Source organism: Antechinus flavipes, chromosome 3 (assembly GCF_016432865.1).
Source record: "Antechinus flavipes isolate AdamAnt ecotype Samford, QLD, Australia chromosome 3, AdamAnt_v2, whole genome shotgun sequence".
NCBI classification, from domain to species: Eukaryota; Metazoa; Chordata; class Mammalia; order Dasyuromorphia; family Dasyuridae; genus Antechinus; species Antechinus flavipes.
In genome coordinates, this window is record NC_067400.1 from 514735652 (window position 1) to 514761721 (window position 26070).

General features: G+C 37.5%; 1 protein-coding gene and 1 long non-coding RNA gene across 3 annotated transcripts; one reads left to right on the forward strand and one right to left on the reverse strand.

The window, feature by feature from the left end:
- The first annotated feature begins 1510 nt into the window (after positions 1-1510).
- On the forward strand, positions 1511-19279 carry PAFAH1B2 (platelet activating factor acetylhydrolase 1b catalytic subunit 2). Of its 2 annotated transcripts, none has more exons than XM_051987035.1 (6): positions 1511-1778; positions 9623-9710; positions 12545-12634; positions 13157-13273; positions 14474-14596; positions 15837-19279. In XM_051987035.1, exons 2-6 carry the CDS (start codon positions 9630-9632, stop codon positions 16113-16115), a joined length of 690 nt encoding a protein of 229 aa, XP_051842995.1. In that variant the 5' UTR covers positions 1511-1778; positions 9623-9629; the 3' UTR covers positions 16116-19279. The 2 variants fall into 2 exon arrangements, with proteins under 2 accessions (XP_051842995.1, XP_051842994.1); XM_051987034.1 differs by having other exon boundaries at positions 1511-1706.
- Positions 16578-26024, reverse strand: LOC127555027 (uncharacterized). The gene is made up of 2 exons (XR_007952139.1): positions 22307-26024; positions 16578-22084 (listed from the first exon to the last, which is right to left on the reverse strand). It is a non-coding gene; the product is annotated as an uncharacterized LOC127555027 (long non-coding RNA).
- Positions 26025-26070: the final 46 nt, after the last annotated feature.

A 26070-nucleotide genomic window follows, 5' to 3' on the forward strand; every position in this document is an offset into this window, starting at 1 on the left:
TAAGGCAAAAATAGTAATTCTGAAAAAGATTTTTTAAAAAATCACTTTTGTAATAAACAAATTCACATCTTGACCACATCCAAAAAAAAAAAAATGCATTTCATCATGTGCTTTATATCATCACCTTTTTGTTAGGAAGTAGAATACCATTCTTTATCATAGGTCCTTAGGAATCATGGTTGATCATTGTATTAATCCTGCAGTCCTTCCAACATCTTTTTCCTTTTTTGCCAATTTTGTCAAAGTATTGGGTATGAGATGGAGCATTGGAGTTGCTTTAATTTTTATTTCTCCAATTATTAGTGATTTGTAGCATTTTTTATTTCTCTAATTATTGGTGATCTGAAACTTTTTTTTCCACTTCTGCTGAATAGCTTAGTTCCCCTCCCCCCTTCTCTTCCCTCCCCTCTCCCCCCCGGAGAACTGAAAAGGAGAAATTCTAGGGTGAGAAGTGAGGAGAGGGAGGACGGAAGAGAATATGCATTTATATAGCACCTACCATGTGGCGGGCACTGCGTTAAGCATTACAAATATTATTTCATTTCCTCCTCACTACTACCCAGGAAGGTAGGTACTATTATTATTCCTACTTCACAGTTGAGGAAACTGAGGAAATCAGAAGTTCGTTCGTTGACTTGCCCAGGATCGTGCAGCTAATAAGTGTCTAGGGATTGATTTGAACTTGGACTCCAGTGATCTACTCCTTTAGTCATCAGGAAATGAGAAGCTCCATGAAGGAAAGAGAGAATGGGAAAAAGGGGAGAAAGGGAAGGAAAGAACGGTGGGAGAGAGGCAAGAAAATAAGAGAGAGATAAGAGAAGATAGAACAGAGGGGAAGGAAAGAGAGAGTGAAAGTGAAAAAGGCCAAGAAGGGAGAGGAGGAAAGAAATAGAGGAGAAGGAGAGAGTTTAAGAAAAGAGCAGGAAGGGGAGAAGGTGAGGAAGAGATGAAAGTAGACGGCGAAGTAGTGGAGGAAAGACAGAGAGAAAGGGGAGAGAAGAGAAAGGAGGAAGGAGGGAGAGAAGAGAGGGAAAGGGAAGAGAAGGGGGGAGAGGTGGGGAGAAAGATACACACAGAGAGATAGAGAGAAGGAAGGAAGGAGGGAGGGAGAAATTGAGACAGAGAGGGAGAGGGCAGAGAGAGGGAAGGAGAGAAAGAGAGTGAGGGAGAGGGAAAGAGAGAGAAGGGAAAAAAGAATGTAGAAAGAGGAGGCAAGGAAGGAGCAGAGGAGAAAAGGTTAGGGAGTATCAAATCAGAGGCGAGAGAAGAGTGAATGGATGGAAAGGGAAAAGAGCACGGGAGAGTTGGTTAGAGAAGGGAAGGCTGGGGAGGATGAGAAAGGAGAGGTATGAAGGAGGAGAAAGCAGTGGGGAAGGAAAGGATGGAGAAAACGGTGGGAAGGGACTGAAAGATGGAAAGGGAAGGAGGCAGAGAGGAGCGGAAGAAAGGGGGAAGAGCGGGAGGAGAAAAACTGCAGAGGGAGAGGGGAGGAGGCAGGAGGAGAAATCTGATGGAAGGATCACACGGAGGCGGGACTTCCGGACGCCATCTACGTGAGTGGCAGGCGGGAAGCGGAAGTGGAGGCGCTGCTGCTGGTGGTGCTGGGGCCGGAGGAGGGACGCGCCTGAGAGGGGCCGCCGGGACCGAGCGAGAGACAGACGCGCCCACCCGCCGCCGCTTGGGGCCCTTTCGGACCCTCCGCCTGAGTGAGTGCAGCCGAGGTTGTGGAGCCCTGCGGGCCGGCCTGGAGGATAGGGCGGGGGCGGCGCCTTGTTATTGTAAGGAGCCCGCGGCCTCCCCTCCTCCATTCCTCCCCTCCCCCAGCCCCTCCTCTTCCCTCGGACTCCCCCATCCCGCCCCCCAGCCTGCGAGATGTCCCTCCGCTCCCAGCCCGGGCCTTCCCGCCCCCCCCCTCCTCCTCCTCGCTACCCTAGTCCCAGCGTCCGCAGCCCATACTGGGGTGTGCATCTCCCACTCCCCAGCCCCAGATGCAGGCCCCGGAGTAGGCCCCCTGGCCCTCGCCTTCCTCTTTGGGCCCCAGCGGCCCTCCACCTGCTGGTGGCCTTTCCCCTTGAATCCCAGAGGCCGAGTCCCCGCTTCTGACCTCTCCATCCCTCCATGTGAGGGGCCTCGGCTGCCACCCCGGTCCCTATGCACTCATCCCCACTCGTTGGTAACTTCTCCCCTACCTCTCAGCGTGAAATTCCTAGACTCCTGCTGGGTAGAAGACGTGGGGATCCTCCAGGTCTCCACTCGAGGCTAGAGGTCTTAGCTTTGTGCACTTCTCTGCTTAGTGGCTAACTGATAACTCACTCCCATTGGATTTCTTCTTCATGCTACAGCTTATTTTGTACATTTGTAAGCATTCTGAGAAGTGTTGATAGGCTTGTCCCAAAAAAGGTGAAGGACCCCTGCTTTAGGCCAGCCACCTTGGGGGTCATACATTTAGTGCTGGAAGGGAGTCCGGCTCTCATTTTACATGGGAGGAAAATGAGGCACAAGGTCTTAGTGTCAGTGTCAGAGACAGGATTTGAAGCCAGGCCTCATAGTGCTCCTAGCTAACTTCATTTTACAGAGAGGAACCAGGTAGAGAGAAGTTATGTGCCTAAGGTCACATTGCTCTATAAATAATTTTCTTTTGTTAATTTTAAAATTTCGGGTTATATAGTGCTGCCTAATTTATTCACATTATATTACAATCGCTATTTCACTTTGAGGCAAGTTCTAATTCATAAAAAGAAAAATCATTTGGGAGGACCAGTGGCCATAGCTTCTTTAATACTCCTGCCCATGGAGAAAGTGAACAGAGTATATCCACCCTGTATTACCTTGATTTGAAGACTTAATATATTGAAGAATGAGGGCCTGTCATGGGGGGGAGGGGAAGGAAGAAGAAGGAAATGTAGCTTTGTGTGCATTTGGTTATGACCTGCATCTCTGAGTTCTAGTCCAGAATGCATTGTTCTGGTATAAAGATTGTGGTGGACAGAGAAAGGAGCAAACCATTGTGCTTTTAATTTGTCTGCCAGGGCATTTGGTAATAAATTATGATGTGCTGGAGCACTGGGACCCACCCACCAGTGATTACTGGAGGTGGGGCTTTTAAGAAGGGACTGCACTATTGCATTCCCCTTCAGAGTAACACTGCTGGCCTCCTGAAACAAAATAGGAGTTCTTAAGTCAGCATGGAAACATTCTGAATTTTTTAAGTCTTAGTTCAACTCCTTTTCCCTCCTTACCCCCAGTTGTTTTCTAGTTCAATTTAGAGAAACTTCCAGCTTAGCGATAATTTATAATTCTTTATTGTTGATGCTGTGTTCTGATTTGGCATAATACAGGCTGGAGTAAAAATCCTGAGCATCAGTGGTATAAATGCAGACATAGACAGAGTTGAAAATAAATTATTTATAAAGATGCAAAGTAGTAGAACCAAGAAAATAACCTGAAGACACTCTTCCAAATACTATTTCTGCTAAATCTCAGAATCCATTACTTCATGTCTGACCAGAGAACATATTTCAGTGGGTAGTCCTTGACTTGTCAGGGATGTAGTTGTGGTGAGTTTGCAGACCTCTTAAACATTTTATTTATAGATTGCTGGGCTTTTCTCACTGAGCCTGCTGTTTGTGATCACAGAGTGAAATGACTAGCTGTCCCCAGGGATGATTATGGGAACAGCATGGGGCAACAAGGGGCACCAGATCCCCCTGTTGGTACACATTTTGTATAGCTAGTTACAATTTTGCCATTCTAGAGATCAGTATGTTATGTTCTCCCTTAGTACTAAGTTTTCAAGTCCCCAAATCACTAGGGGTTATATGACCTAGCACAACCTGCCCTATATGTAGACTCTGATTCATTGTTCAGTTTTGTTGTTAGGGAGTAAATCTTTTAATGCCTAGATAACGTGAATCTTTTGCCATGCATTTTCCTTGGTATTCCTTCTCACTTTTGGTTCTTGAAAAGTAGACTATGGACTACTGACTTTTTTTCTTTTTGTGCTGTCCCAAAAAATGTTTCTTTAGCCCCTGTAGGATAAATGAAAGCTACTTTGTATTGGAAGATTTGAGTTTGGCAGAAAAATACAAAATTCAAGTGTTTGAAATCACAAAGAAACAAGATTTCACTAAGATACTTTGCCTTTGTGTGGGAGGAAAAAGGGTGGCCTTGTAATCATAGCAACACATTAGCTAGTTGAGAATATTTTGTGCTCTACTCCCGGTTCTGTCAACTGTGTGGCCTTGGAGAAGTCACTTTCCTATTCTGCAGTTTTCTGTTCAGAATTTTTCCATTTTATAGATGAGAAAATTGAGACATTAAAGCCAGAGAATGTGAATAAACTTGAGAAAATAAAAAATTCTTCATTGATCAGAATATTTATTAGAAGTTATCACTGTCTTTTCCAGTTTCTTTCTGTATGATACCTAGCAAGAGAATCATTGGTTTATATTATATATTGTTTACCAGTGCAATATATAGTAATTTTCTTAAACACTCTGACCTGGGATCAAATCCAATCTTTCCCTTTTATTAGCAGAACAACTTCAGACAACGGTCTGCCCTCTTTAGGTCTGAGTTTCCCAATTTGTAGATTGAGAAAGTTAAACCTGATGATTTTCTAAGATCTCTTCAGGCTTAATTACTATGATTTTATGATTGAATGATCATACTACTTGGATTGGGTTTAAAAAAATCCTTATTTCCTTAAACCAAAGTGAGACTAAAGGTAATGAAGTGCCATTTTGGTTTGTTGTTTTGAGTAAAGATGAAAGCTTAGAACAACTGAATTCACAACATGTGAAGTTATCGCTTCAGTTGTTATAATTCAACTCATTTTTTCATCAACTTTTGTTGTTTCTGGGGAAAAATTTTTTCTGTGAAACCATCATATTCAATATAAAGCAGAAATAATTTTTCACACTATAAAGTAGAACTCTCAATTGTATCTTGTAATGTTCATATTAATAATACCTAGCATATGTGGATTAGTGGTAAAAATGCTGAGTAGTGAAAGTCATAAAATGGTTAGGTTTTGTAAAACCTAGCTATAAAGGTGGAGAAATAAACATTTAGTAAGTATAAAATGGAATTGAAGTTGAGTTTTCTTATATGTATAGTTTTAACCACTTACAGTCTGTTAAAATTGTGTTAAAGGAGTTGATTGCACTATAACTATTCTAAGATCAGTGGCTCTATATAGAGAAAACATTCTGAATTGTCATAGTAGACAGAGGTACTGCAATATAATGGAAAGAACAGTAGACTTGGAGTCAGAAGTCTTAGGTTCAAGGTCTAGTCCTATTATTTAACCCTCTGTGTAATTTCAGAGAAGTCACTTCACTTCTCCAAGCCTGAGTTTCCTCATAATGTAAAATTGAATTATGAATATTTGTGCTACTTACCTCAGGTTTGTTGCCAGAGAAGTGCTTTGTGTACCCTAAAGTACAATGTACATGTGTGTTGCTGTCAATACAACTATTGATTGACATAAAGTCATGTAGTGGTAAATAGAAGGACTATATCCAGTTTTGTTTTATGTTCAGCACCTGGTGTCTCTTCTAAAGTATAATGATAAGTGAAGACAGTTCCCACATAATTAGCCAAGTCTAAATCTAGAATTAAACTTGGTCAATGAAATTTGACTAAATATAGAAATCATCGACATTGAGAATGACAGCAAACTAGAAAACAGTCAGCAAACATTAAGGGGCCAGGATGTGCCAAACATTGGGAATACAGAGAGAAATGAAGCAATCCCTTCCTTTAAGGAGCTTTCACTCTACCAAGGGAGATAACTCTCTTTTGTCTCTCTGTACATATATGTCTCTTCAAAACATAGAAAATAAATACAAAATCTGGGGGAAGGTACTAGCAGCTGGAAGGATCAGGAAAGGCTTTATATAGAAGGTGACACTTGAGCTGAGCTTTGAAAAATATTTATCGACTTAAAGAAACTAGAGATTCTGAGAAGTAGAAGTAAGGAGGAAATGAATTTCAGGAGTGGGAGTACAGTCAGCTTGCAGAGACAGGGACAGAAGAGAGTCCTGAGTGAGAAAAACAAGATCAGATCAGTTGCACCATAGATTATGTAGAACTAGAAAGGGGAGATTGGAAACAAGGTGTGAAAGGTTTTTAATGCTGGACAAAGAAACAATCCTGATGCTTTTAATCTTTTCCATATGAATTTATTTATTTGTGTTTGTTTATCTCTTGTTTAATTACTTTTATTTCTTACTTTATTTTAAATGAGTGTGTCCCAAAAGTCTACCACCAAACTCTTAACTGGAACATCATGAATGTTCCTGCAATTTGGATTTCACAGTTCCTGTATGGAGCATAATGGGATGATAGAAGAAATACTGGCCTGGAAATCAGTAAACCTGAGTTCAAGTCTTTTTCATTTATTACCCTGCATGGGTCTTAAATTGCTTTAGCTCTGTGGCCTCACTTTTTTTTTTTTTTTTGTTTGTTTGCAAATTGAAGGGGTTGGACTAGTTGCTCTCTAAGGCCCCTTCTAGATCTAAATTCTGTGAGAATTTTGTAGGTAAGTAATAATAATGAAGGAAATAAACCATAAATCAAAATGTTTAGAGATTGGCATATCTTAGAAATCATCTTTTCATTTCAAAAGGTAAACTGAGACCCAGAAAAGTAATGTGGTTTGTCCAAGGATGCATGGCTATTAAGTGGTAAAGCTGAGATTTGAATCTAATTCACCAGATTCCAAATCCAGTACTGTAATATAGTATTTTGCAGTTTATAAAGTGTTTTTTTCCCCTAACAACTTTGTGGGGTGAATGGTGCATTTAATGTTATTTCCACTTTATAGATGAGGAAACACAGCTCATTGAGATTATATCTTTCTGATCTTAGTAAGTGAAAGATCCTAAACTCAAAGCTATTGTAATAGAGATATTAAATCTTCCCTAAGAAGTAGTGAGTGACATAGTGGAGTGTGCTGTCATTCTGGAATCAAAGGACTTGGGATTTAAACCCTGAGTGAAATACTTAACTTTTCTGGACCTTAGTTTCCTTACTTATGAAAAGAACTGAGCTAGATGGTTTTTGAAGTCTCTTGCAGCTTCAAATCCCTCACATTTATAGTAAATGGCTTAGATGTGACCTTATCAATAGTGTTTTTAAATTGTCAAATTCTGCAACTTTTGATTAAATTGATGGTAGAAGATTACTTCTAATTGCAGTTTATGAATTAGGATCATTTTGGAATAATAAATGCAAAAATTCTTATCAATTAGAATATTGCATTTTAAATTCAGAACATTAGATCCAGTGTGTATACTGTTAGTCCTTCCTGTTTTGGAACATATTGTAGCCAAAGTGGACTTGGCTGATCAAGTCATCCTGGCAGTACCAGGCATGAGTTTGGGGCCTTACTCCAATCCTTATTGTTCAGATTAGTGATTTGTCCTTAAATAATAGTTGCTGAGACCTAGACACAAAAAGGGAAATGAATTGGAATACCCATCAGTTTGTTTTATAAAAATACTTCTGTTCTTTCAGAACTATAAATGTATGCAATAGTATCTGTGATAACAGTACAAAACCATTAATTTTTCTTAGAGTCCGGTTATTAGACACATATTCTAACCTTGAGTAATGATTTGGGATAATTTTCAGATCAAAAGGTTGTATTAATGAAGATTAGGATTTTTTTTTCAATAATACAAATTAACATTTAAAACTCAATCTTCATTAAATTGGTGTCAGATTTAGGTTCAGAAATTCTCTTCATCTTCAGAAATGTTAACCTGTTCATCTAATTTTCTCCTGTCCTTATCTGTAAAAAGAAGAGTTGGATTAGATAATCTCTAAAGCCTCTAGCTCATAAATTTTACAAGTCTCTGAGTTCATGAATAACTGTCTTGGGGTCATAGCAAAGATATATTTAGTAGTAATAATTTTAGGTAATATGAAAAAAATAACCATTGCTAGCACATAATAACAGTTGCTTAGTAATTACATATTAATGATATTTAGAGTCTTTAATGATGTCTCAGATTCGTTAGAATACTGTACTGACCTTTGATCTGATTTTTTTTACCCAACTTAATTTGTTTATATGTATATATATAATGTATATTATATATATCAATTTATATAACATGTTAAAGCTCAAAAAAAACCCCAAAAACCAAAAGTTTTTAATCAGTGAGTTTTAATGCATTTTGCTTTCATTTTTAGGGTGTAATATGTACTTTGCAGTTCTTTAGCACTAGCATAGCAATTCATTTGTGAGTTGTAGAACTAGATAAATATTTGCTAAATTAATGAAATTCATGCCATTTTAATGGAAAGTCTTGCTGTGTATGAGGATGAGGTAGGGAGTGCCTGAACATTTGGGTTTTTCTCTATCCCATTGACTGGGGTATTTTCTATTTTGTTGTTGTTTTGTTTTAAACCTGGCTTTAGTGTCTATAGCAGAAATCCTCCAATGACTGGGAATTTTCTGATTTTCTTAACTGACTTTATTTGGAAAGGCAGCATTTCTAATTTAACTGGACTTTAATACTCACTAAATAATTTTGCCTATTCTTGTTCCTTTTGATCTCTTGCCTAATATGAAAAGAGCCTGACATCTTTAGGAGATTGAGTGGTACGTTTGTAAAAGACTGGGGTTCAACCTTTTGACCAGTTCAAAACCTTGAGTGGTTCCTACTCTGGTAAAGTATTTATACAGTATTAGGTAACTCCTAGATTCCTATCTTCCAAGCTTTCTTCCAAACTGTGTAATTGTAGCAGTCAAAATAGCTCTTGTGTAGTTTTCATTGATCCATAAGTGGCTAATCCCCTTGTGTGGTTGCACTTAGAATAAAATATAATGATGAAAAATTTATATAGATGTAAAGCACACTTAGATAGTTCCACTGATTTTTTAATGCATTGTTCCTAAAAGACAATCAAATGTTGGCTATAGTACAGTGATACCTAGATATTTGTGATCCTTGAAGTTAGGTTATGTCTCAGAGCCTACTCCCTACTAAAAATAAACCACAGTTGCAAAATTTCTAGGCAAAAGCAAGATGAAACCTTAGTATTTTTAATTTCATTTATGATATTAAAAAAAAATTTGGACCAAGTTTGTGATTTCATTGACATACGGAACTCTGACAGGCATTGCAGAGTATTAGATGTAGAGGTAGACCTAGATTTCAGATCCATCTCTGTAACCCTGGACCAGGAACTTAATTTCTCAATGTTCCCAGACAACTAATGGTCTAAATTACAAAAGAAGTTACTGATCTGCCTTGGTAAGGGGATTTTCTTTGCTGGAGAGCTATTTGGATAGAAATCACAGATCTAGACAAAGAGACTCTCCCTATGGAAGCTTTGTGCCCATTCCCATCTGGTGGTTGTCCTGCCACTAAAGAATTTTACAGTTGTTTGGAGGCCAAGAGGCTAAGTAATTTTTGCAGGATCCCATATTCAGTATATGTCAGAGGCAGAACTTGAACCCAAGTTTTCTTGACTCCTAGGTCAGTTGTTTGTCCATTATTCCCTGCTGCCTCTAATTAGTCATGAGAAATACCAGTCTTAATGGTATAATAGCATGGCCCCACACATTGTTGATTGAATAAATGTCACTTACACACTCTTTCCTCAGGTGTAGAATGAGCCAGGGGGACTCAAACCCAGCAGCTATTCCACATGCAGCCGAAGATATTCAAGGAGATGACCGATGGATGTCTCAGGTATTAAGTTTTATTTATATAATATGGGGCCATCCACTTTAATTTTTGAGAAGACCCTACTGGCCGATAAAGTAACCTTTTTTTTCCCCAGTTGGATATAAAGCATTTATTAAACAAAAACATAAAATAAATTTTATGTGAGGTGCAGTTAGTGGTTACTCACCTTGCTATTTTATTTGCCATAGTAGTGTGTCAATTCAGCAAGTATTTATTAAGTGCTTACTACATATAAAGTACTGGGAGTACAAAGATAAAAACAAAAGTCCCTGTCTTCTGAGAGTTTTCATTCCACTAGATCAATAAATTATCTGGGATGGCTTTGAGAAGTAAGGTAGTTGCCCATGTCACTCTTAATTTAAGAAATCTAGGAATGTATTTAAAACAGCCTTAACTTTTTAACATTTTTAACTTTTTTTCAATAAGAATCTGAACTATTTTGGAGTGAATTTGTAAAATTTTTAATCAACAAATTTTATGTTAGATAAAAGTAATATTTTTAGAAGTCCTAATGAGGGTGGCTATCAGAAATAGCTCAGTGCTGCCCAAAATAAATATAATGGTAAAATACAGGAATTAAAAAAAATTTTTTCTTCATTAATGTTTGACTTTGTACTTAAACATATCCCTCTAAAATTATAGCCTTTCCATTTTTATCATCATAATTTTGGTTCATAATTCAGTTCACTTTAAAGAAGCTGGATTTATTTAAACTTTTATACAACCTCTTTTCTATTTATTCTACAAGTTGGTATAGTAGAAAGACTACTGGATTTGGAGTCAGAAGACCTGGGTTTGAATTTGGTGAGGCAGTTGGAGTTAAGTGACTTGCCCAGGGTCACAGAGCTAGTAAGTATTAAGTATCTGAAGCTGGATTTCAATTTAGGTCCTCCTGACTCTAGGACTGGTGCTCTATCTAGCTGTGCCATCTAGCTGTCCCCTGGGTTTGAATTTGACCATTGACATGCACTAGCTGAGCTTTTAGGAGAGCTACTTTACCTCAAGTCTCAAGTTTATTAGCCTATTTTCCCCCAAATTGGAACAGAAACACCCCAGGAAAGAACTGTTAAAGTGTGGATTCTTGTTACTATTACCTGTCTCATACAATAATTAATGAAAACACCATCATCTACAAAGATATATTTAAAGGGGAACTGCTTACACTCGTTCTTTTTGTCTTTTTTTAGGCTTTCTTCACTATATAAAGTAGTACCTTATTTTATTTTCTGTCTCCTTCAAGTTCGAATACTCCAAAATTAGGTGATCTATATCCATGTCCTTAATGGCTTTATGCCGTTTGGCTGTATTTGGTTGAGAAAACTATATCGAATAATAAGCTTTCCCAATATATTTGTATTAAGTGTATAGTAGATTAGTATTTGTTAAATTCTTAAGTTAGTGATAAAAAGAGAAATCTGTTCAGTGAATCATATTTCCTAATATCTTAAAACTCAGATGAAAAGTCATGGAAATTACTTTATTGTTTTGATGCTTTTAGTTGCCCCTTTTGGACTTATTCCATTTTGCCCATTATTAAAGTATGGTAACTGAAATTGTATCTAGGAGTTGCCCTCAGAAGATTAGGGTTGGGAAACAGTGGATAGGCAGACCATTAGGGAATTGTGGGAAAGAGACTTTTTTTTAACTCTTTAATTACTTGAAAAGCTCAGACTAGTCTGCCACAGGAATTACTCTCAGCTCCATATTTGTGATCCTCTAGTTGTATAATCCCATAATTATGAGCTGATTTCTTGATATTACTGAGGACATGTGAATTAAAGACATGGAATGATGTGTCTTGGCCAGAAAAACCTCCCCTTTCTTTACCAGTTAAAGTTTTGTTTGTTTGTTTTTTTGCTTATTTTAGGAAGGTACCGTGGTACAAGAAAAAGTGCACTGACTCTGGAGTCAGAGGACCTGGGTTCAAATCTTACCCATGATGCTTACCTGTGTAACCTTCGGCAAGTTATTTAACCTCCCTGGGCCTCAGTTTCCTCATCTGTAAAATGAGGGGGTTGGACTAGATGGCCTTTAAGGTCCTTCCAACTCTAGACTTTGTATAATCCTGTGATTCCTAAGAAAGCCTGGTGCCACACTTCTTTTCTTTGATCATTAGGAGAGTTCAAATGATAATGGCCTTAAACTTGGGAAAAATATTAGTGGATGTACTATGACAATTGAAGGTCATAAGACCTTCAATAGAAACAAATTAGGGAGTCTCATCATCATAACATCTTGTTGGAAATAGGAACTGGAATTTAAATTGTACTGCATATCCTTTGCAAATGATAAGAAATAAAAGTATTTGGATGTAGTTCTTACCTTTGATGTAGTAATTATTACCTGAGTAATTTTTGGCAAATTACTTAATCTCTCTGGGTCCCAGTTTCCTCCTCTGTGAGATGAAGGTATTGGACTAAATGACCTCTCTTTTAACTCTAAATCTATGAATCTGTGACTTAAGGATACAGAATTTAACAAACTTGGGTTAAGTTGAGGAGATTTGAGTTTAAAAATAAACAAAAAACCTATAAAAATTTCTAAATACCAATTTTCTATATTTTTTATACATTTAGGCTTATAAAATTCACTTTAGGATTATCCCACTGTTAAGATTTTAACTGTATGCCTGTTTATGATATGATTATGTAGTCAATATAGTTGTCAACATTTCAGCTCTAAAATTCTAATCCAAAGAAATGAGCCAATGGGGAATAGAGAAAGTAAGGTTTAAAAGATTGGCAGCAGAGTAACTAGTTGGACAATTGTTCTTTGTAGGCCAAGAAATCTCATAGGGGAAGAAGTGCCAATTTCTAATTCTTTCTTCTTCCAAACAGCACAACAGATTTGTCCTGGACTGTAAAGACAAAGAGCCTGACGTCCTATTTGTGGGAGACTCAATGGTACAATTGCTACAGCAGTATGAGGTAAAGGTTGGGGGGATAATTGTGGGTCTGGAATATTGATAGGTGGTACCTATTGATAACAGGTTTTCATGATGAATCTAAATGTACACAATTGTGGGGGGATCTTCTGCTTTGAGATAGTAACCAACATATTAGGGAATAATTGGAAAATCATTTAAAATTAAATCCAGAAGTATTTGAAATGTTTTGTCTTTGTCATACTGTTCCTTTAGGTTACTACATAAAGAAAAAGGAAAGAGTATAAAGGAAAAAGTATAAATAAAGAGTATAACATATTAACAATTTAATGTTAAATGTTGAAGTATTTTACAAGAGTGGATTGTATTACTGGTGGATTCTTGAATTGAAATCTGTTGGTATTGAAAATGCTATAGAATAACATGGTAGTCTTTTTAAGATTCAGAGCAATGTTATATTTTAATTCAAAAGATGAATCTTTTTTTCACTTGAAATGCTTTGCAATGTATAGAGATTTATTTTCAGCTAATTATTGATTTAGGACATTTATTTTGATGTTTCTAGATATGGCGAGAGCTTTTTTCCCCCCTTCATGCACTGAATTTTGGGATTGGTGGTGACACCACAAGGCATGTCTTATGGAGACTGAAGAATGGAGAACTGGAAAATATTAAACCTAAGGTAAAATAAAACTCAACTAGTAAAATGAACTTTTTTCCATTTATATAAAGAAAATCATTAATCCTGATGTTGTTACAATTCAGAAGTATAAATTATTTGGTTTTTTTCTCACTAATACTTTATTTTTCCAAATACATGTGACATAGTTTTTAATATTCAATTTTGTAAGACTTTGTATTTCAGATTTTTCTCCTTCCCTCCCATCTCCCCCAGACAGCAAGCAATCTGATACAGGTTAAATATGTGCAAAAATGAAAATTATTTAAAGTGAATAAACAGACAGTGAAAGAATTCATTCTTTTCATATACTAATTTATTATAGGGTATAACATTATACTAAGATAGATAACTAAGAAGGCAACATTTATTTAGGGCCAGATCTATGATTTCATTCCTTTTAAAACTCTCTGTATATTAAGCCTTGTGAGTACATAGAAGTTAAGGATTTGTCCATGTTTCCAAAGCTAGTTTATGTCAGAGACAGATCTTGAGCTCAGGTCTTCCTGACTCCAAGGTCAGCTTTTTGTTCACTGTGTTATACTGCCTCTCAAGAAAGCAATACATTGATTACAGTAGTTAAATATCTAGTTACTAAAATCATAAAAGCATAAGAAATGTGGTTTTTTTTAAGTATATGAAACTTATGTTAGGGAGGTCAGTTCATTGATGGCTTGTTCAATTTCATTTTCAAAAATGGGACTTTAAGTATTTTATTTCCTCATCTGTTAATCTGGGCAATCTATATTTTTGAAAATATTCATCCATTTCACTTAGATTATCAGATTTATTGGCATACAGTTGGGCAAAGTAGTTCCTAATTATTAATTAAATTTTGTTTTCATTGATGGTAATTTCACTCTTTTCATTTTTGATACTGGTAGTTTAGTTTTCTTCTTAAAAACATGTAACAAGAATAAGGAGGATATTATCTCTGGTCTTCACTGTTTTGTTTTCTGATCTGATTAATTGAAATAATGGTGTCAGTAGTATTAAAAACTTTGAATGAAGACAAAACTTGATGCATGATTCAGGCTAAAGCTGGGGTTTTTTATTTTTTTCTTTCTATCTTAGAAAAACTTATACCTCTCTTTCCTAATAGCATGGAGAAGCATATACTTCTGTATTTGCATATAGAAGCAGTTGTTTTTCATTTAACAGTAGGCATTCCATAAAATAATGTTCTTCTGTTCTTGGTTATAGGTTATCGTTGTCTGGGTAGGAACAAACAACCATGAAAATACAGCAGAGGAGGTAGCAGGTGGCATTGAGGCCATTGTACAGTTGATTAACACAAGGCAGCCGCAGGCCAAAGTCATCGTACTGGTATGCAGTCTTTTGGTGTGAGTGGAGACCTTGACATCTCCAGGGCAACTCGAGAACATTATTTAATTCTCAAAGATAGCAGTGTGTTTTATTTACTCATGAGCATATGGAATCTTTAGAGGAGAGCACCTTGAGAAAGAGGAAAAGCTGATGGTGATAAAATCTCTCACCATTTTAATATGTGTCTGTTTGCTGCCCTAACTCTGACCATTCCCATTGTTGTTTCCCAGACCAATTGGTATTAACCACTCCACATCTTTCCTTCATGTTTGTCTGGAGGTTTCAACCTTCTCTATTGTTGTAAGTAGCTAGATCTTTATCCTGCCTCCATTGTCTAAAAAATGGCTAAATAGATCTAAACTGAATTTTCCAGACAACAAATAACAAGGTCTAACTTCTAAATTTATTTGATTAGGCATGAACTTGAATCAGCTTGGATAGGTTGTTCCACTTTATATAGGTGTAGGTGAATATGTTTATTAGAACTTTTTCAGAGTTGTGACATCAGAGAAGTTTAATTATAATATAGGTTTAGGTTCTTTAGGTTTTATATACACACCTACAATGTAGGTTTTACATTCAGGAGTAATAGAGTATTAAGTGAGAATGTTCTTAGCATCTACCATAGAGGACATTCAATAATGTTTGAAATTAAACCAGTGGGTAATCCTCGTCTTGAATAAACTGCCAAAAACATTATAACATCTATGGAAAGGCATAATCTCAAATACTATTGTACCAATTTAAGACCATTAGTTAAATGAAACTCGGGATAGAAGAGTAGTAAGAATTATAGATTGTGAAATATTGAAAAGTAGGAACAAGTGAATAGAGTTAGCCCTTAAACATTATGACTTGTCCTATTATGATTTCGATATTTGCTATTTTGAGGATTGATGTATTGGGGTTCAGCATAAGAAATTAAATGGAAATTTGAGAGGAATGCAGAAAAGCCAAAAAGTGACACAGAAAAAGTTTAGAAACTCGCATAAAATATGAATATAATATTAACATATTTTATCTTTTAATACTGTAAACAGCCCATAAAAGGTATAAAAGAGGAGGCCAAAAAAATTCACATGGATTTTCCTTGTTCCAGGACTTACTTGTCCCTACTCATCCTTCTACTCCCTTCTTCTCCTCTCCCCCCTCCGCCCCCATTATTAAAAGGATTACTGTGTATTCTGCTCATTTTGTCATTGCTACCTTTTTTTTTTTTTTTTTTCTTCTATTGCTCCAGGGTCTTCTTCCTCGAGGTGAAAAGCCTAATCCTTTGAGACAAAAGAATGCAAAGGTAAATCAACTCCTCAAGGTCTCACTGCCCAAGCTTGCCAATGTTCAGCTCTTGGATACAGATGGGGGCTTTGTGCACTCAGATGGTGCCATCTCCTGCCACGACATGTTTGATTTCCTACATCTCACAGGAGGGGGCTATGCAAAGATCTGCAAACCCCTCCATGAACTGATCATGCAGCTGTTGGAGGAAACGCCTGAAGAGAAGCAAACCACACTTGCCTGACTGGCTCCCATCAGTGTTAACAGCATCACAGCCTCATCTGATCAGTTATATCACTGGCACTACAGAATCCTTCTCTTTCTTAAAGCACTTTCCATTTTAGAATGTTCCTGGATGTTCATATCTAGTGTTTGAAGGGGAGGGGGGGATTTAAACTGGTCTTGTACATAAAAAGGTTTGGTTTAACTACAAAAAAATTAGCAAAGGAAGGTTATTGTTTTTAAAATATTCTTCAGTTGAAGCCAGAACAGGACTTTTTTTAGTTGTTTGTGTGACGCTCATTACATCATCATTGTTTGTTCTCCCTAGGACCACATCAACCTAAGTAATGAACAATACCCAAATCCCTTTGTTCTTCTTTTTCTATGGATTATGTAATATGTAATAATTAGGTTGTTACCAGAATCACATTCCATTTTGCTTAAAAACTTTTTTTTTTTCAGTTTTAAAGGTTTGTATTTTAGGTTTGTTTTTTTTTTTTTTTTAAATGTGACTCATGTTCTGGATTTTTTAAGCCGTAGCACCAAATTGAACGTAATTGGCATTCAAAAATGGGAGGTGCAACAGGTAGTAGTGAATGTGTTCTGCTCTCTTAATTTCCCTCTCGTGCTTCTTTTATAAGATCTTAGCTGAAACCGACAGGTTTTCATCCTAATCTTTGGGAAACTTTGACGGATTTTATTTTTTATGCTGCTGAATATCATGTCTCTAATGGACCCACTCTTGCATTTTCTCTCTCCCTCCCCATTTTTTGGTCCATGTTGACATATGTCACATACAAGATTTTAACAGTTCTTTTGGTTTAAGAGCTCTTTTTGCTCAAAAGTGTGAATCCCCAGACAGCTGTTCCCATGATAACATTGCTGGCATCTCATTTTTGTGTGGTGTTCTGTGCTATTGAGATTCTGTGCAGTGCTGTCTATGTTCCAAGTTCTCATTTAAAAAAATTTTTTTAAAGGATCTGTCATTCCCTTAAAAATGTTTATTTTTTTCCCTTTTGGGGAAAAAAATGTTTAGTTTCCCTTTCTACAAAACCTAAAATTATTTAAAGCCTTATCAGGTCTTAAGTTGTATATTTTTGTTTATTGATGTTATTTTTACAGATGTTTTATTCCAGGAAAAATTGGCCTTCACAAAAGGAGACGCAAGTGTAGCTTTGCTTTGTAGAGAATCTTTCCTTCCTTGCTTTATATTCTAATAAGAGAATTAGGTTGGTGTAAATCATAGGGCCCTTTATGAATGTATTTACACATTACCCCTCCTCCCAAGATTGTTTCATAAGTGGGCTTGATATATTTTTCAGTTTTTGCCTGAGCAAGAAGGAAAGGCTTTTAAAGTGGGGTTGGGGGGGTTGGGGGGGAAAGGGAAAATAATATAGCTAAGAATTCATTGTATACCTATGGGAAATATACAAACTGGAATTATAAAAAAAAAAAAACACATAACTTTAAACTGGACTAGATATTTATTGCAGTAACCAGTTAAGGTCTAATTTACTTTATGCTGCAGAGATTGAGATTACTAGTACCCAAGATTTCACTAGGAGAATATTCATGTATGGTCTGTGCTTTGCTTTTAAAGCAAGTGGCTGGTTTTTGTGCAGAAGGAAAAGAAAGGATTTGGGTTGTTGTTCTTTCTCCTCCCTCCCTCCTCCCCCCCAACCTCTTGTGATTTAGGAGTCTCAGTTGAAGGTTTCAAAGCTTTTTAGAACTTTTTAAATGGTATGTATCATTTTCCCACTGCATCTTGTGTTTCCTTACAGAAAACATACATGCTGCTCATACACAGCTTGTTTGCTACATTAAAATTTCCCTTCGATTTTATTCATGTCCTAAGATTGTTCAGAAGAGGCCTTCCCTTAGCTGAGGCATAGTTTGGGGGAGTTCAGAGTTTAACTAGAGATTGTCCAGGGCTGTGTCTTACTACTTTCTGTTTGAGAAAACTTCTTACCATCCATATCTCTTTTTAGGATGTCAGTTGGTGATGGTGTAGTGTCAACTAACTAACTTACCCTATATAGCATGTGCATTAGTTTCTCTGCATTTCCTATTCCTTCTGAATATGTTTCTTCTCATATTAATCCCAGAGCTACTGGAAATCACGTCAGTAATATGGAGTCTTACTGCCTTTTAAGCAAAAATAGAGATTTATTTTGCTCCTTTGCTAACATCTAAGTCCAATTTTTTTTCTTGCCAAGTCTATTTTTCATCAACAGAAAGTCTTGTCTGCTGTTCTTTTAGAAGTGCCCTAATTTCCTGCAATGATACAACTTGATGCTTACGCTCTGAACTCTGCTCCCTCTTGTGTGGTTCTTTTTATAAAAAGCTCTAATTTATTGCTTGAGTAAAATATGCTGGCTGCTAATTGTCATAAATTGACCCATTCTCCAGGCAGTTGAGCAGAGGTAGGTCTTACTTAGCTCCCTGTCAGTTTTCATTCAGAATTTTCAATCCCTTCTGCTATCATGTGTGCCCCCTAATTTGGCTGCTGAGGTCATTTATTCAGTCTTTGACTATTGAAGTGCTCCCTGGCTGAGGGCTATCTGGGACATGGATTTTTCATCTGACAGTCATAAGCAGTGCTTAGGTCACAACCTTAGGTCTACTCCAATACTAGGTAATTTCTTTAAACTTGGCTTTTCAAAAGCACCTCAAACCAATGAAACAAACAAAAATATTAGAGGTGGTCTCTGTTTTCCATCATGTCTTTTCATTTAAAAAAACAAACAAACTTAACTGGCTGTGAAAACCCTAAGCCCTTTCCTTTTTTTTTTTTTTTTTTTTTTTTTAAACCTAGTCGCTGTTTACAGCTGTATGCTGAAGCCTGAAATACTGTCTGTACTGTGGTGTGTGTGAGCATTGCCAATTTTATATTTATTGCAATGATGAAGAAATAGAAAAGGTGTGGAAATGAGGAGCATGTTCAAGCTCTTAAATATGTATGGATGCATGTGGGAGAACTGAGGTAGGGCCACCAGGGAAGAAGATTTTTTTTTTAAAGAGCTTTCCTGGCTTCTCCCTGATGTTCCTGCTTGGGGAACACCGCTGCTAGCTGACCGGACCTCCCCAAGGGAAGTTTGTGATTCTGCTTTGGCAAAGTTGCATTGACTGGTAGAAATCACTCTGTTTTAGTGCAGATTTCAATATAAATGTAAACATTTCATCCAACCATACTGGTGTTGTCTCTTCTTATTTTTTTTTCCCTACAGGCTTCTATGGGTTCCTGGATTTCTAAGCCAGAATCATAAAAAAAATGAGCAATCTTAATATATCCTGCGCCTTTTCTGTCTTAAGCTGGTTGGACCATCCAGACTTTTTTATTCATCATTTAAGAGAGGTCTGGAGTAATGGGGAGAACGGAAACCTATTTTTGTTGATTGGAAAATTGAAATTGAGAAAGCTGCCCAGATTATACAAGCCCATTATCAATGGCAGTTAGAATTCAGGACTTGCTTTGACTATATCCCTACTCTTTACGATTTCATTTGTGATCCCCCATTTTCTATCACCATTATTTTACTTCACAATATACACAACTCTTACCTACATACACACAATTATCAGCCTTTTTTCATTTTTTTTTTTTTTTTAGTACTATTGTCATAAGTCCTGTCTCCCAGCCTCAACAGGACCCTGAAAACTAAGTAAATTAGATCTAAGTTGCTATAGGAAATGTAGAACTCCCATTTCCTTATCTGTAGAAAGATATTGGACTAATTAATGTCCTTTTAAGTTTTCTTCAGTTTCTGAAATCCTGTTCTAAAGATAAGTTGTGATATTGTTCTATATGCACTCTCTAAAGAAAGTTAATTCACTATCAAAAGAACAGAAAGTTAAAGAAATATAAAGCTCTCCCTTGCAAGTAATTTGATGATTGGGCCTAGAAATCAAGGGAGGTTAGACTCTTTGTGTATATTGATAATTTAAATATATCATGGGAGTTAAATACATAGATAGAGACAAAGAGAAGGGAACTAAGGAGGATACTGAAAATGTATTGTAGAGAGATAAGTAGAGGGCCTACAATAGTTCAGGGACAACTGGATGATGAGCCAGCAAAGGACTTTAAAGAAGTAATTGTGAAAGTAATGTCAAAATTCAGAGAAAAAGACTGAGAGGGGGGCTGGTTAATAGTACCAAAACCCGAAGAGATACCAGAAATGAAAATTGAGAGAAAAGCTTTTGAATTTGGCATTTAAGAGCTCACTGATAACAGAAAGCAGTTTTAGTTTGTGATCAGGGTTAGGACTAGAAGCGGAGGGAGACAGTGGCTAGATAGATGGTGCACTGAATAGAGACTGGCCATGGAGTCAGGAGTTCAAATCCAGCTTCAGACAGTACTACCTGTGGGACCTTGGGCAAGTCACTTAATCCCAATTGCCTAAACACCAAAAAAGATTAGAAGGGATGGAGGAGTGAGTGAGAGGAAAGGAACTAGAATCAACTTTTTCTAAGTGGAGCTAAGTCCTTGGAGAATGTAGGTGCTATTCATACAAATACAAAAGTGAAGCCTGGATTCAAGCAGCTTACATTGTAAAGGGAGTTACAATTCCTATAGTATGTTGATCATGAAAACAAATTTTAGTCTGAGGAGTCACCAGGACGGGGATTTATTTTGTATCCTGCTACTTTGCTAAAGTTATGAATTATTTCTAATAGCTTTTTAGTAGAATCTCTGGCGTTCTTTAGGTATACCATCATATCATCTGCAAAGAGTGATAGTTTGGTTTCCTCATTGCCCACTCTCATTCCTTTAATCTCTTTCTTGACTCTTATTGCAGAGGCTAGTTATTTCTAATACAATATTGAATAATAATGGTGATAGTGGGCAACTTAGGAGTCACTAGGATGGCCATAGGGTAGTTAATTGTCAAATCCTTGGCAGAGGAATGGGGAAGTGGGAGTTGTTTATAGGGATACCACAGAATTGTCATCCACTGAATCAGAACAGTTAAGTCCCAAGGTACAATTCCAAAACTGAATGAATTAAAAATTCCTCATTATAGATTTGGTGAGGTAGGAATGGTTTCTGAATACCTTGTGTAAGAAATGCTATTATCTAAAAACTGGACAGATGGCAAAATACTGAGGGTAGAGAGCAACTAGGGAAAAAGGTTTGGAATAGCTGTAATAATGAAAGTGAATCAGTGGAGAGAAAGAATTGCCTTGCTACGAGTGCCCAGTAACAAATCTGGCAATGTTGTTTGGTGAAATACAGAAAATGAGGAGGTATTTGATGAAAGTAAATCCAGGCCTCAGGTTGCCATAGGTGGACACTAGTGTAAGGGGACAATGTATTGGCAGTTGATTGATTAACACTGAACTAATTATTGATTCAAGATTGGGGTGGGAAAGCAGAGTTGACAAATCTGGGAAAGTACCAAGAAGTAAAAGGAAATCAGTAAAGACCAAAAATGAGACATGAAAGGTGAAATGATAGATCAGGTTAGGATCAGATAAAGATATTTCAGAATTCTTGATCATTAAATAGGAACATTAATTAAGTCCAGGGGGTGAAAATCCCATTGTATGGCAATTAGACTAAGCAGTAAAGAGTCCTTGGCCTAATATCTGAGGCTGAGTATTTAGTGTGAGTTAGTAGAAATAGAATAGGGAAGGTAGACCTGAGGTGACTTGATACTTTCAACACTTAAAATGTTAAAAAGCTTAAGGTGATGCTGCTTAGATGAGTCTAGCAAAAAAATTCCCAACTTTGGCCCCTGACATGACATGAAACACTTAATTAGGAAGATTATCAGGGAACCTGCCCTCCAAATTAATTAACCATCAAAACCCACCAGGATATGCAAAAAGAACATTTTTATTGAATGCCTTAGTAGATAACATTGCTTTTTAAACTGGACAGAGGTTCAGTGAAAGATAGCTTTGTTCAGGGATTCCAGGTTCCTTCTTCCTGCAAGATGAAAGTTCCCCTCTTGAGAAGAGTTGTTTTGAAATGTAACGTGTGAGATCCTGGATACAATTTTTACAAAGAACAACAGCAGGGTGAGCCAGATAATTTTCATTTCCAGGAGAGTATGTCTACTTAAGCCTTTCTGCTGGCTACTATTTTTAGGAGATCCAAGCCCCTGCAGCCTACTTCTCTGCCATCTACACTCTGTGGTGGGCAAAGGCCATATGACAGGATGCACCCATCCCAATTTGCCTCTTTAGCCATCAAAATCTTCATCTTACCTGCTGACTTGTTTCATTTTGAAACTGACTTCTCAGGACCATACTCAAAGCAAGCCTTCATCCTGTCCATTAGTGGATTAAGCTGTTATTGATTAAAAAGTTAAATGTAAGAAACAAGAGATAGTCCTTTGGCCCAAAATTTAAAATATAAAAAGTGACATAAAGCATACATAAGATTTAATGGCAGTAAACCAGTTCTGTATCTCATGTGAAGGAGTTACATAGTAATTCCATGTAATAGTAGTATACAGATCCCGCTCTAGAAGGTTAAGTCAAAGATTAGAATAACCAGAGAGGAGCAGTTAGTCTTTAGAAGGTTCTGTGGATGAATTTAGAAGTGGGGGGAGGGTATTCAGAGAGAGACAATAACCTTTATGAAGAGGGAGGCAGAAATGCACCACTCAGCTTCACTTAGGCAGGCTTGACTGGGTGGAAGACATCTGAGCCAGGATGTAACAGGAGACCTGCTAGACCATTAAAAGGCGGATCACAGCATGCCATGTTTAGCTATAACCACCAGAGTCAAACAAATGGTTCTTCACACCTATAGGATCCATCTTCTGCTCTCAAAAACTGCTATTCTTTCTTGTAACCTTCCTAGCTAGAGGCCCAAGATTTCTTGAAACAGGAGGATAGCTGGCCCCTTTTTATCAGTGATATTTAAGAAGCAGAGATTTGTGCCAATCAATTATTCATCTACTTGTTTCCAGCAACTTGATGACCAACAACTTTTCCTGGAAAGCTCTTGGGCTAATACAATCACATTGACCCAGCTAAATGAATAGCAGGCCTGAATGCCCCATCTGCATTTCCCAAGTAAAGTGGCAAAAGGCCTGATTTTAGGAAGTGAGGCTTCTGTCTGAATCATATTGGTACTTAGCCCTAATTACTTGGTAAATGCTAGTTTTCTTTGTTTTTCTTTCCTGAACCCTGGATGCCCCCAAGACCAACATATGAAATACAAGTTCTCCAGTTCCCTAGAGAGAAGAGTGGAAGCGTGGAGTGAGGTGAGGAGCATACCTACATAGGCTTGTAACCAGTTACCACAAGAAACCACCACAACAAAATAGAAAAAAGCAAACAAACAGAAAAACACAGGCTTAGGGCATTTGCAACTCAAAATTTTGGTTTATCTCTACTGGCTTATCTTGGGGCTACACCATTGATCACAACCCCTTTGGCTGGGATTGAAAATAGGTTAGGAATGGCCATGAGAACATAGGAAACAATTTCAAAAGCCCGTAAAACAGATTTGTGACCAACTGAGTTCCAAACTAGTGTTTAAAACAAGTCCCAGTTGGAAGTGTCTGGCTCTGATATAATAGATCACCCAATTTGCAAAGGCAGAGAAGGGGGGGGCGGCAGATAAAGCTGGGTTTCATATGATTTAGTTAGTGCAGGGCATTTGGTACATTCTGCATGACCTTGGAAAAAGGAAGTATGCCTGATGGTGAAAAGTAAAGCTATCTTTACTCTCCTTGTCTCTGAACTAATTGAAGGTGTTTCTTACTGGAATTGAAGGGGAGATGGGGTGGAGAAGGGCATGACTAGCAGCTATTTTCTTATTAAAGCTTTTTATTTTCAAAACATACATAGTTTTCAACATTCACCCTTGTAAAACCTTGTGTTCAATTTTTTTCTCCCTCTTCCTTCCCCCTTCCCCTATATGGTAGTGATCCAATATATGAGTGGTTAGGGTATTTAAGAGAAAATATGTATTTTAAAATCCCCTAGTATAAGAGCAGGAGTTGGGGAGAAGAGAAAAATTGTGAGCCAGGTATCAAACTCACAGAGGAAGAAAGGGAAATGACTAGGGGTTAGGGATGAGTCTATGGACAACAGCAACCAGGATTTTGATTGGGTGGTAGATGTGAATAGCATGAACCTCCAAGAAAGAGTGGTTACTGAGTGATGAAAGAAAAGGGAAAACTTGGAAAAGATTGTGGAAGGAGAGACCATTCAGATTTCTCCACCTATATGGAGCGGATTGAAGAAAATAAGTAAAAGGACTAGTAAAAGCTGCGTTATCAGTGGGAAGCCAGGTTTCAGGAAGAGCTAGTAGATGGGAGTAGTGGGAGAAGAGAAGGTTTAAGATGAAGCCTCGTCTGTTGCCCATTGAACAGGCATTCCAAATAATTGGAATGAGGGAGATGGGGACAAGGAATCAGTTGGTAAGGGATGAGGAATGGGGTTTAGATAGTGATCTACAGGAGTTCAGAAACACTGGGATGGGAAGGATATGAACAAGGATGAGATCCTCACTGAGTGGAGGGTGCCATTCTTCTTCAAAGGATAGTGGATGAGAGGCCTACAGCCAAAGAGAAGGTTGATCTTTTTTGCACCTGAGGTTCTCCACATTCCATTTGCAAGACCGGACTGGCAGCAGGAGGAGAAAATTGCCTGATGCAGAAATAGAAGTGGTTGCTTTGGGGGCAGAAGGAAAATTCCAGGCCTGTCCCTAGCAGCCTTTCTTCAGGGGACATGCTTCACCTAGCAATTGAAGAAAGACTTCCCTGAAGGGCAGAGAATCATCTCACACATTTTGTGTCTTTGCAACTTTTTTTTTTTTTTTCAGGTGGAGATGAGAAAAGTCTTAGTTTAAGATCTAGATAACTGACCCCACAAGAAAGAAATCACCTTGACGACATGGAGGAAGTGAAAAAATGTGACTTAACTGGCTTCTCCCCCAGCACAGACTAAATGAGAGCTTTTTATTAGGATTAGGCCAGCCAGCCACCTCCCTTTCCTTCCTTTTCTGGTTCATATCTCCTTAATTTCAGACTCTTGCTCCTCCACCACAGCATCCAGCCTCCTGGCTCTATCCTTTCACTTTCAGGGTTGAATGCTGCCACAAAGAGATCTTTTCTATCACTTCTAGGAGCCTGACCCTAGAAAGCTCTAATTCAGAACAAGAGCCTGTCATTCCCCTTTATGGAACAGGGAGGAAGCTTTTCAGAGTGGGAACAGCAGCTGCCAAGGGAAGTTATAGGAAAACAACAGGACTCCCTGTCTAAGGAAGCTGTCTTTTGGCCTAAACCATCAGGGTATTCATACCCAAGTTTCTAAGACCTTAAAATGACAATATTGGGAAATATGGCAGAAGATGACTTGTGATCCTATGAAAATATCTGTGTGTATAAATCTTTCTCCTAATTCTTCTAGAAGATACAACTGTAGTAGATCACAAAATACAAGGGTTCTGTTTAGAGACCCAGCTCCCCAGCTCTCCCACACTCTAGCTGTTTTGCTTACAGGAAGTCACTTTATCTCTCTAGGCTTTTTTTCTTTTTTAATGTAAAATGGAGGGGGAGGAAGGGGTTGGAAATAAAGTCTTGGTTTTAGACTCAGAAACTGAATTTAAATATTAGCTCTACTTATTACCTGTGTGGTCTTTTTTAGTTTCCTTGTAGGAAAAATGTCCTGGGCTTGGGACTAGATAATCCCAAAGGATACCTTCCTGCCACCCCAGATACTTCTTAGCAATGAGATTCTGGGTTTAATTTCTCTCAGAATGTTTCCTCATACAATAAAATGTAAAAAAATAACAGCCAACTCACAGCGTTGTTGTGAGGATCAAATTAGTGTATGTATGAAGACACTTTGCAAACTTAAAGTTCTAATGTAAATGCTAGCTATTATTATTAATAAATTCCATGATCCTTTTTAGCTATAAGTTTACATGATCTAAACTCTGACAAAACACAATTTTAAAATCCTATTCCTTCTGAGAAATCAAGAAAAGAGCTGAATTGGGAATCAAGAAA

Coding starts and splice junctions, on each gene's coding strand:
- PAFAH1B2 (XM_051987035.1), top strand. CDS start 9,630: ATGAGCCAGGGGGACTCAAACCCAGCAGCTATTCCACATGCAGCCGAA. Junction 13,274..14,473: donor TGGAAAATATTAAACCTAAG/GTAAAATAAAAC, acceptor TCTTGGTTATAG/GTTATCGTTGTCTGGGTAGG. Junction 14,597..15,836: donor AGGCCAAAGTCATCGTACTG/GTATGCAGTCTT, acceptor CTATTGCTCCAG/GGTCTTCTTCCTCGAGGTGA.